The sequence below is a fragment of the Erpetoichthys calabaricus genome, chromosome 7 (assembly GCF_900747795.2).
Source record: "Erpetoichthys calabaricus chromosome 7, fErpCal1.3, whole genome shotgun sequence".
Taxonomy (NCBI): Eukaryota; Metazoa; Chordata; class Cladistia; order Polypteriformes; family Polypteridae; genus Erpetoichthys; species Erpetoichthys calabaricus.
The window spans coordinates 18305605-18318293 of NC_041400.2; the positions used below are offsets into that span (position 1 = coordinate 18305605).

A 12689-nucleotide genomic window follows, 5' to 3' on the forward strand; every position below is an offset into this window, starting at 1 on the left:
AATTCCTCATTTTTTACGGTCCCGTACCGTAGTTATCAAAAGAACCTGTGCAGATTCAGCAAACAGCAAATTGTGATGAAGATCTCTGATGATGTAGCATGGACTTTTGTTTATATGTTGACATTATGGGACACTTACAAAGTCCATGTCCAGAGTTACAGAAGTGGATCGATAATTGCTATTAGTGGGAGGTCTTTTTCTGTTCCAATGTCTGCTATAGTGTTACCACCATTACTAGAGATAATTGCTGTGTAATTACTAATATTTTCACCATTGCTTCTAACCATATCTGTAGTACTAGGGTGTTGTACCGTGTTAGCCATTATGAATGTAGAGAAAAGCCAAGCAAAATGACACATCTTGCCTGAAGAAGGGGCCTGAGTTGCCTCGAAAGCTTGCATATTGTAATCTTTTTAGTTAGCCAATAAAATGTGTCATTTTGCTTGGCTTTTCTAACCATATTAAATTTAGGTTTGAAAATCTCGGACAATGTTGTCTTTTAAAAATCTCATACTTTTTCTGAGTTTTTTTTTGTTTTCCCCTAGTAAAGTGACCAGTAAAGTCTTCCAAATTTCAATCTGGGCAGTAAAAAAAATCCTTTTTCTGGGTTATGTTGCTGTAGTGCAGGAATTCTTTTAACTTTGATTCTTGTGAGCATTTCATCATCAAATGTGCACCATGAGTGCTCAACCGTATCTGCTCCTAATCACCTCTCTGTACTCATGCTATTTCTGGCTTCTTTGAGGTGATAATATTGTGCCGTAAAATATGCCTTATTTGTTAATAACCAGGTCCAAGCAGTATTACTCCTGCTTAATCTTGTGTCATTTGTTTGTAATAAGTGCTTTTTGTCTTTAGGTGTTCCATTGTTTTCACATTGCTCTTTGGCTTAAACCTTCTGATTTATGACTTCAGGTTTTGCTTATCCCTTCTGATCACCTGTGTACTGATTGGCTGCATGCTCTGTTTTCCTAGAGTTGTTTGTTTTTCACATAATATATGACACTTGTATTTTTGTCCACAAGTTTATGATCATGCCAATAAATATTTGGCCTGTGAGATATGGTGCTGATTTATCATAAGAGTTGACTCCTGTGATTTTACTTTCACAGGCTTAATAATTGTGACTGTGTGCCAGCAAGCTGATCTATAAGTTTTATACATTTGTTTCCGGTGACTGAGTTTGAGGCTGATTAATTTGTTTGGTCTCTTTGGTCTACAGATTTTCCGATCTGTTTGATTTAAGCTCTCCTGACTACCCACATATGACTAATTTTTGAGATTAGGCTCCCATGACAGTTTATAACCATCTCATTGAGTTTTCGCAAATGTCTGCAAGAGGTTGATCTGAGTTTTGTGTCTTGCAGTGCTGATGGCCTGTGGGCGGTTGATTTGTGGGTTCTGGCATCTGTTACTGTTTACAGCAGAACTGCACAACTCCAACCCTTAAGGGCACTGCAGTATCTCTGGGTGCTTGTTCTACTTTTATCTCTCATAGAGAAAGATGAATATAGATACTTGTAATTTTAAAAATTCCAACATCTGGCTAGTGCACAATATAGTAATGAAAAGAATCTTATAAGCAATTGCTTGCTCTGTCATTTATTTATCTATCCATCTATCAGTTTTTTTTGAGTTCACTATTGCTTATTATGGGCCTTTACTTGACCAGAGTCTTTCCCAGTAGAGCTGTTTGTTTTTTTCTTTTTTAAGGCAATATGTAACCCTTTAGTAAACCAAAATAAATGTCCATACACAAATATACTCAATTTAAAGTTGGTAGTTAATATAGAATGCACTTCATGGGATGTTGGAGTACCTGTGCAAACCTCAGGAGGACCTTCAGACTCCCGATCTGAGTGGACATCATGTCCATTTCTTTGAATTGTAATTATAGCACCATCTTTAAAAACTAAGTATCAAATCAAGGGGCCAAAATAACTATAATGAAGAGTGCCGACTTTCCATTGGCCAATTGTCTGACAATTCCCCACTAATATATACAGTAGACCCCCACAAAGTCGCAGTTCAGGGTTCGTGGACTCAGTTGTTCGCGGATGTTTCCTTAGAACCTAACTATTAGTTGTTAGCGGAAAGCACAAATATCCTCCGCAATTTTTATGCCTTTTTTTGTGGCAATACTGTGCTGTAGAGAGAACAGGAAGCAACCGCTGAGGGAAACGGGTTTGGGATGGTGAAAGTAGCCAATCCAAGAGCATTATTCATTTCTCCTTGCTGCTGATTGACTGCTGCCATGTGACACGTCTCCTGGTGAGTGGGTTTACCACCACCGAAGGAAATGTGGTTTGGGATGGTGAAAGTAGCCAATCCGAGAGCGTTATTCATTTCTCCTTGCTGCTGATTGACTGCTGCTTTGTGACGCGTCTCCAGCTGAGTGTCCTCGTGTTTTACATTTTGTTATTGTTTTGTTATTTTTAAACGCACACGATGTCGTCGAATCACTCTGCCCCTTCTAAGGCTTCTGGAACTGAGCCTAAGCACCAGAAGAAGTTTAAAACACTCCAGGGGAAGGTTGAACTACTGGATTTGCTCCGGGAACTAAGAAGTTAGGCTGCAGTAGCGTGCCACTATGGCATTAATGAAAGCACTGTATGCTACATGAAGAAGAACGAAGCAGTGATCTGGAGTACTGTATCTGAAAGTTTCTGTGATAGTGCCAAAAAGGTAACGACCGTAAGGAATAAAAATATCGTCAGGATGGAATCTGCCTTTGCATTGTGGATCACTGACTGCAGGAAGAACATCCCCTTGGATGGTAACATCCGTGAGAAAGCACGGAAATTGTACTTGCAGTTCGCTACAGGAGACAATGAAGCAACTTCCAATCACAATGTTCCTGAAACCTATAAAGAAAAGTCCGCACGAAACCCCACCAGAAGAAGACCCGTCCAAAGATACAACTCCTCCTGAAGCGCCTGAAGAAGAGGTGTCACCCGATGAGTTTTAAATCCTGTGCATCGTACTGCATAGCTACTTCATCATCATCATCAATATCATTCATCATTGGTGAGTACCCGTACATTTTACTGTATTTTAATTAAATGAAATTATGTATTTACTCTACTTATAGCAAAGAAAATGACAGTGCATACCAAAGAAAACGCGCTTGCAGTACGTATAGCGGTAACATCGGTATTTTACATTCTAGCACCACGGGAGACATACCAGTACTGTACAGTAGACGGGTTTATGTTTACATTCTGTTTTTAGGTAATTTTTTAGGTAATGTATTAAGCTGAGTTAGCAACGAAATTAAAGTGCTTTGGGGGCATACTGTATTTAGGGTTGAAACTATAAAAATAGGCATTTAAAAGGCATTTTTTTAACCACATCCAAAAGTCGCGGTTTTTCACAATTCGCGGGTGCTCTAGGAACGTAACCCCTGTGAATTTTGGGGGTGTACTGTATATATTTTTTTAACATTTTATTAATTGTATTAAAATAACATCCCATACAAGCAAGTCAAGTTTAACTAGGATTCGAAACCAGTTGACCCTCACCCTTGAGAAAGCTAGGTCAGCAGAATAAAACTTTAATAATAGTAAAAATATGTAAATAAATAGATGAATAAAAATAAATAGAATAAAAAAGAGGGGAGAGAATCCACTTCCTCAATTGAAATGCTTATTCTAAATTGTTATTGATCAGATCCTGCCAGGTTTTGAAAAAGTTTTGTACAGGTCTTCCAAGTGAGAATTTGATTTTTTTTTTTCTAATTTCAGATAATATATAACATCAGTTACCCACTGACTTAAAAGAGGTGAGTTAGGATTCTTCCAGTTAAGCAAAATAAGTCTGCGTGCCAATAGTGAAATAACGGTAATTAAAGGCAATTGTTTGTCCTTCTCCATTTTAAGCCCATCTGGAAGTACCCCCAAACACAGCTGTTAATGGGTTAAGAGGGATTGTGACACCAAGGCTGTCTGAAAGGCATTTAAAGATTTTGGTCCAGAATAATGTTAATTTGGTAGATGCCCAAAACATGTGACCCAGTGAGGCTGGAACTTGATTGCAGCGTTCGCAGGTTGGATCCTGGAAACCTTTTGGACAACTTTAAACGAGACAGATGCACTCGATATATAATTTTAATTTGAATAATTCTATGCTTTGTGCATACGGAGCTCGAGTGAATTCTGTGCATTGCTACCTTCCACTCCTTTTCTGAGATGTTGAGTGAGAGATCCTTTCCCACTGTACTCTGGGATCTTTGAAAGGGAGGGACTTTAAAATGTATTTATATATTATGAGTCCTCAATACTGTGTTTTCAAGAGGTAAATTTTGAACTTTGACCAGCCAGGAACATAACCGTTTTGACTTGTGTTGTGTGGATCACAGTTTTCAAATTTGTCTTTTTTTTTTTTTTCCCTCCTTCTCCTCTCAATTTAATTTTCTGCATCGATTCCAACTTTGTTTATTTTTGTTTGTTTGTTCCCATTAATATTGTATAATATCAACCTCTTTGAAAGCATAATGCATGACAATGTAGTGAAAATGCACTATTAAAATAAGACATTAAGTTTGAGAATCATAAGCAAACAAGAATTGTGTGACTCAATCTCGGGTAATGATTCAGTGATTTCACAAAAGAGAATCGTGTGACTTGTTCTTCAGTAATGATTCAGTTCACAAGTCAAATAAATAATCTTGAGACAAGTTCGCAAATCAAATGAATGAGAATTGTGTGCTTTGATCTTGGTAATGATTTAGTTTGAAGCCGAAAAAACGAGAGTGATACATGCTTAGTGCATTCGATGAGCAATAGAAAGTGTGTGCCCTAACTCATTGTACAAAACAATGAAAACATTCTAATATAAATGTTGTGGCAGACAGCCAGTGCCCTACCCTTCCAGGATGCTTTCATAATGGAAGGACCGGAGGAGAGAGCATCCAGAGGGCATTATCTCACCCAGATAGCTACATGATAGCCCCCCTGAGTTGCTACAGTGCCACATATTCCCACAGGGCAACATGGGATGGAGTTCTGCGACTCTGCCCTGTTAAGTTCCGTGGGTGCTGCCAGCGGATTCTGCATGGACACCTGAGCCCTCCTTCTTCAACCTCTCACTTCACCCAGAAGTGCTTCTGGACCATGCTAATGGGTCACTGGAAGTGCTCCTGGGTGTAGCATAAAAGGAGAAGCCTCATTTCATTACAGGAGCCAGAGTTGGGAAGGAGAAGACGAAGCTTGCTGGGAGGAGTGGAGGCAGAGAGGGGTGCTGAAGAGAAAGACAAAAAGGACTGTGTGCTGTACTCCCCCTAGAGGCTACAATGTGTTGTTACTGTGTTGTACTTGTATGATGAATGAGAGAATCATCAAAAACTAAGTTGTCACTCACTGATAACTTAGTTCTAGAAAGAATAATAAATGAAATGAAATAGAATTATGAATCGGATGGGTGTTACTTGCACATACACTTTATACATCTAAACAAATGAGGAGATGGCATCACTTGTGCACTTCAGCACTCCCTTTGAGCTCTGATAAACGGATTTGTTGCTTGTGAATCAATTTGCAAATCACCAATCACTAATGTAGGAGACAAATCCGCGTAGACGCAGAATTAAATTCCACACAGAAAGTGAGCAGATACAGCATTTGAAACCTGAAGGCTGAACCATTTAAATTAAATTGTGAAGAAAATGTACCCATATGTTATTTCTAACCAGTGAGACTCAATTTTTTATCAAGGATTAAGGATGCATTAAAATTATCAATGAGTCAGTAAATCAGTCAGTGTCATCTATATACCACAGTGTCATTTAAAGCTGTTGCTTTTATGTTTGTCAACAATTAGTTACTGTGTCTTGAAAAGATCCTGGCGATGTGCTATTCCACCTCCCATGCTCACTTTGGTTCAACATAATTATTGGAGACATTCTCCTCAATGGAACACTCAATGATTTCTTTTTGAAACACATTAACTTTTCACTTACTGGCACTTATGGTCTTGTTCTATTTCTGTACCACATTCAGTCAGATAATGTTGATGTAGCCACCCATCCTTCAAAACCCAGTCCACAAACTGGCCATTTTTCAGGAAGAACTTCTGTTTGGTTTATTTAGTCCTGGCAGGCATCATCAACAGACCAGTGCTATTTTCATCCCTGCTATTGGACTTGTAATATGATCCATTTGTGGCCTGTATTAGTCACTGTAGCTTATATTCTTTTTTTTTTTCCTTTATACCATGTTTGACTAATTTCAGTCTGAGCTCTCTGTGCCCAAAAAATCTCACTACGGCGTGTTGTTCATCAGTGGTGCAGTCCCACACAAGACTGTGCATATTCATTTGACCTTGGCTTTAGGTAGACTAATGACAGAGTGCTGTGCATATTCAAATTACCCATAAGCCATCACAGTAGTTTTGTATTGCGTCGGCTTCTATCCATTGTGGTTACCACATAATTCTCAAATTGCCTATCCTTTTTTGATTTATCCTGATACTCAAAGTACTGTGGAAACTTGTTAAGGGTAAATTTCGCACAAACATTAGGAAGTTTTTCTTTACACAGAACAATAGACACTTGGAATAAGCTGCCAAGTAGTGTAGTAGACAGTAAGACTTTAGGGACTTTCAAAACTCGAGTTGATGTTTTTTATGGAAGAAATACAAGCTTTATCGGGCTGAGTGGCCTGTTCTTGTCTAGATTGTTCTAATGTTCTGTGTCTTAAATCCATGAAAGGCTCTGTCGTTGGTGTGCCCATATTACACACTTTAGTATCTCAGTCTCAAGCTTTCACTGTACTTTGTATGCCTGACTATAACCTCAGCATTGCTTCAGTGTCTGTGTTATAAAATGTGCCGGTGCATCGGCAATTAGCAGTTCTCACCATTAGCACATAAGCAGGAGGACCAACATGTAAGGGTTTTGCCAGCTGTTTTACCTGGTCTGTCGGAGGTCATTTTGCTATTTATAATACTTGACTTGGCTCAGTTGTGCAATTTTGATTTGTAGCATCGATATGCAGTTTGACAAGGAAGCTATATTAAAATCTGATTTTTCTCTGTAAAATGGATTGTGAAATGGGGCAGCAGGCAGGGTGTAGGTGTTAACATGTTTGTCATTTTTCTGTATGTTCAAATCTGCCAAATGTGTAATCTTTTTTTTTATTCAAATTCTTAATGCAAATATATTCTACTGGTAAAGTGGAACTGTCAGAATTTTGAAATATAACGTGATAGTAGCATTTTGGCTTTACCACCCATTCCTACTTATTGTTAGAAAATTATTTAATAAATATATATTTCAGGTAAACAAAAATAAAAAAATAAAACACTTTTCCAAACAGATATCTAACCAAGTCCCTGAATGTTACGCAATGTGTGCATTTTATATATTTTTTTTTTTGTTTTATTTGAAGCAAAATAAGTTTTGAATGTATGTTTTATTCTTCAAATTAATTCATTAAAAAAGTTTTTTTTTTAATTTGCCCTGAAACTGTACATCATCACATTCTAGGCCTCGGAAAGAGTTTGGGAGCATTCCGGATATGGTTACTTTCAAAAAGAAAATGTCAGTTTGTTATGCAGAGATAAAAATTTGAAATGTTATAGTTTGGTATTATTTATACTGCCATAGATGATAAAGAACATTTTACTGATTCATTTATATTGACTATAAGGGCTTGTTCATTGGTGTCCATTACTCTTTAGCAGTTTGTGATAGTATGGAAGATTGTTTAAACCAAAATCAAATGCAATCCAGCATGTTAACTACATTGCAGCACAATACATGTGCATGTGGTGCATTCAATTTTGGCACAGTTTTATCACTTCATACTTAACCTATGAACCAAATGATTGATTGTCTTCCACTGTGTCAAGAGACTTTCGTGTCAAGTTTAAAATGCAAAAAAAAAAAAAAAAATCATATTGCATTTTAATCCATATCTATAGATCATGTGTGTTAACTAGGAGTAAAGCAAACGTATTGCATTTTGCTTAGCGGCTGCTCAGGGTGTATTGCATTTCAGTTCAAGGCCACGAGTTAATCGTGCCAATACTGAATACAATCAAATGACCTATCTGCGTTGTAAGATGGGGCAAGGGGTGTCAATAGTTGGGGTAGGAGTCTCGACCCTAGGCAGCCAGCGTCAAACTACTATCTACAGGCAGGCCCAAAAATAGGGAGCTTAAAGTTCAAAAAGTGAAGAAAGTCACAAAATGTATCAAAAAATGACCTCCTGTACAATGAAGAGAAAACCATAAAACTCTTGACTTCCTGATGCATCCCAAAACCAAAATGTTTATATATAAAAAATGTATTGGAGAAAAGTAAAATAAGTACAAAAATTAGAAAAGCAGAGACAAAGGACAGAAAGGATTTGCCTAAATGGAAATCTAAAGCAAGCATGTCCTAACAAACAATCAAAAGGTGGAAATCCAATGAGCAGAGCACAAGATTACAGAAACCAGAAAATAAAGACCAGCAATACTCACAAAACTCCTATAACAAACGCAATGATCCCCTACTGGGATTCGGTTTCTGACCAAATATAAAGGCAGAGGGAGGGCCCAGCAGAAGTGATGTCTGGGTGGCCCTATGGCTCCACCCACAAAGTACAGGAAATGGAGTTACTTTAAAGGCAAAGTAAATAAATATTAAACAATAAACCAACATAACAAAAATTATATAAAAATGTGAAAAATAATAATTTAAAAACCACAATTAAACAGAAAAACCCTGGCTGTAACTCAACAATATCACGCATCCAAGGTTTGAAGTGCCCATTTGAATGTTTGAGTCTAGTGCTTGGTCCTGGTCCCTGTGGACTTATGTTCTCTGAATGTTTTGTTTGTTCTCCAGACTCTCTGGTTTCCTGCCATATTCACAAGGATGTACAAGTTAGATAAATTAGTAAATAGGCCCTGAAAAATTATGGTAGTACTGTGACGATGATGGTTTTTTAAATTTCTCCTGTCCCTTTTGATACCATCCAACCGTCTCTGTTCAGGGGTAAACTCGGAGATATGCAGATGGATGAGCCTGTGATGTCCTGGATAATGAATGGACTATCTGTCAGGCAGACCGTAATATATGAGACTTGAGGTCTGTGCCTCTGACTTGGTTGGGGGTAACAGTGGAGAACCATAAGGAAAATTCCTTTTTTTGTCACTCTGTACACCTCAGATTATAAATATAACAGCAGGTCACTTGCAGAAATTCTCAGATCGTTCTTCACTTTTGAAGTGTATTGATAAAGTGGTGAGACAGAGGAGAGGAGTCAGGTAGTTCTTTCTGCACCAGGTAGCAAAGTTCTCTATCTACAATTTAAAATCAGGAAAACCAAAACTGGTCATTGACTTTCGCCACACCAAAGAGCCTCTATGTCCAGCCACTATTCAAGGATGGATGTAGAGGTGGTGTACTCCTATAGGTACTTACTTTGTGGTCCACATCAACAACAGGTTGGACTGGTAAGACAGATGAGCTTGGCTTCCTGCCTTGTGCCCTGTGTTGGCTGGGATTGGCTGTAGTTAGGATATACCAGGTTGGATAATGAATGGATGGATGGATGGACAGATGAGCTATATAAGAAAGAGCAGACCAGACTCTTTACATTTTTATTAGGAGACTGTGCTACTTTAATTTGGGTAGTCAAGTCAAGTTGGGGAACATGCATTGGTACAGTGCGTTGCCGCACCCACTACACGACAAAACAGCTCGGGATCCCGGTTGGCAACCCCCCAGGCAGACACATGGTCCAGTCCCACCCTCCGGAAATGACCCTCGATCTGCCGCACCCAGGTGTTACGTGGGCGACCCCTTGATCTGGTCCAGCCACTCAGGTCCTTAACAATGAGGATATTACAAGCTGGATCACCCTCAGGGAACAGCACCACATGGCTGTAGTGCTGTAACTAACGCTCATACACAATGCTGGTAATGTGCCTCATTCACTGTGATGACCAGTATGATTTTTCTGTGTTGTGGTGTTTTCGGCTGGTAACATCATTTCAAGCAGGGATCCCTGAATGAACAAGTTAAATAAAAAGGCAGGCCAAGTTATGGGATGCTCTCCCAACTCACTGGAGGTCGTAGCGAAGGAGAGAATGAAGACAAAGCTGAGTGCCATTATGAACAATGCTGCACATCCTCTCTCTGACATACCAACACTGAGGACTTCCAATCAACCAATTATTAGCAGAAGTGTGTCTAGAACAAAATGGTCAAGGGGCTGCTCAATACCAAGAGCAAAACACTTGTATAATGCCTCAGTTTGACTGTGACTGCTCTTTTAATCTTTAGCCAAGTCAGAGGTTCTTTTTCATTTTTAGTTTTCTTTCCTTTTTAGTCATTCTGGTGTGTATTTGAGAAGGTGTGGTTGCTGCTGTTGTTATAATTTAATAATATTTATTTATTGAGCTTCTGTAAAAAGGAAAATGTATCCTTCTGAATAAATGAAGTGTTATCTATCGATCATGAACACAATAATAATAATAATATTTATTTGTATAGCACATTTTCATACAAAAAAGTAACTCAAAGTGCTTTACATAATGAGGAACAGTAAATAAAAAAAAATATAACAACATGAGAAATGAAAATAAGACAATATTAGTTAACATAAAGAAAAGAGTAAGGTCTGATGGCCAGGGTGGACAGAAAAAACAAAAAAAAACTCCAGACGGCTGGAGAAAAAAATAAAATCTGCAGAGGTTCCAGGCCATGAGACAGCCCAGTCCCCTCTGGGCATTCTACCTAACAGAAATGAAATAGTCCTCTTGTGTCTAGGGTTCTCACGGAAGGACTTGATGATGATGGAGATGCAGACTTCTGGCTTTTAATTCTTCACTCTTGGAACATCATGGTGCTTTGAGCAGATGGTGGTGGTGAAAGCCACCACCAAAAGGACACCACAAAAAGAAACAGAAGAGAGAATAGGAGTTAGTACAGATTTTAGAGCTACCATGGATAGTTATTACAATGAATTGGATATACAGAGTATCAGGATTAAATTACAGTGAAATTATGAGAAGACCATGTTAAAATAATGTGTTTCCAAGGGATGAGTGCTCTGTCCAGGACCAGCCCCTACCTTACACCTAGTACTGCCTGGATATGCTGTGCTGCCAATGATCCTGAGTTGGATTAAGCAGATTTTAGAATGCTCTGTAAAAAGAGAAGCAGGGCATTCACTGACCCCTGCAGGACCCCAATTGACCTTAACTGGTTCCTCACACTGTAACCAATTGCTGTAATGTGCTTAAGCAAATTCTTCCCACTGCTCCCTGCATGTCTTGTCTCTTAAAGTCTGCAGACTTTTAATGGTTCGGATCATGTGATTGTGGTGAAGCTGCTCTCTGCTGTTTTCTCCCTGCTTGTGCTCATTCCAGTGCCTGTCTTTTCTCTAGCACAGTCTGCTTTACTGAAGAAATTAATCAGCCAGAGCGCACGCACCTTGGAAAATTGCCTATGGCTATGCAGTTAGTAATGGTTAAAAGAAATATTTATAGCTTGATGTTAGTTTAGTTTTTTTTTTTTTTTTTTTTTGAGGGGAATGTCAATCAATACACACAGATATATTTTCAGCAAGGAAATGTGGCCCTGCATGAAACAATAACGGTTAGAATGGCATTGCGGTTAAAGCACTGGACTTCAAGCTCTGAGGTTGTTGTTTTCAGATCCTGTTACTGACGCTGTTTGACCATGAGCAAGTCACTTCACCTGCCTGTGCTCTAAATGGAAAAACAAAAAAAAAAAAAAGTGTAACCAACTGTACCTCTTAAATGTGGTAAACCTCCTTGGAGAGGTCAACCAAATAAGTAAATGTAAGATCTAGCAATATACAGTAATCTGTTAATTACCCAGATTAGAGGAATCTCATATCCTTCAAAGTACAGCTAAATGTCATTACTTACATTAGAAAAATGTTCTTTATTTGATGTCGGTTGTTGTCAGACACTGCAATAATATTCCAAATGTATTGGTGGCACAGACGTAATTCACTTCAGACTGTCCACTGTTTGTGTTTTCTTTACACTTCTCGTTCCACTCTTCATATGTGAGCTCTCTATTAAATTGTAATGATTTCTGCTTATTTGCAGATGCACAAAGCTGTGCCATCATAAGCCCCATGATCTAAAGGATGATGTATCTGAGAAGCAGTGTCCTGTCACAGTGAATCCACGTCACATGAAAAAAGCCTTTAGAGTGATGAATGAGCTACGCAGGTAAGCCAGCATTTTTATCCACATTTTGTGAAATTCTTGTTTTTTAAGATCCTGTATCAAGGTTGACTTGTTCCTAGGGTCACGGGATTAACAAATAATTAAAACTTAATGCCACACTTATTTTCTATACATTTCTTTTCCTTCGGGTTTATGTTGGTAGCATAACCAGAAACATTTCTTCAATAGCGACTCTAAAAGACACACAAATATTCAGTGTCAACAAATACCATATTAACAGCGCTATGGGCTTCATGAAGCCAGCGTGTGCAGTGGCATTTATTAATACAGAAGAAGCGAAGAAGGAGCTGTGCACAGCAGATTTTTTTTTCTTCTTCTTCCTGACATACACAGTGTGCTTCTTAACAGCAAAGGAAAGCTCAAAAGTCCATTTTCATGCATAAATAGAGTAATATTTACATGTTTTCTTCTTGGTCATGTGGATTCTTTTAGTTGCCTGCCCCATCCCACAAATAGGAATGTTGGGTTAATTA

The 12689-nt window shown here is 38.5% G+C and overlaps 1 protein-coding gene across 1 annotated transcript in view; it reads left to right on the top strand.

Annotated features, from left to right (window-relative positions):
- Positions 1 to 12689, top strand: part of klhl2 (kelch-like family member 2) — a 104612-nt gene that overhangs the window by 29411 nt on the left and 62512 nt on the right. The window contains exon 2 of the mRNA XM_028805002.2: positions 12073 to 12198. Within this exon, the coding sequence (XP_028660835.1) occupies positions 12073 to 12198 (126 nt within the window). The remainder of the gene's footprint in view (positions 1 to 12072; positions 12199 to 12689) is intronic.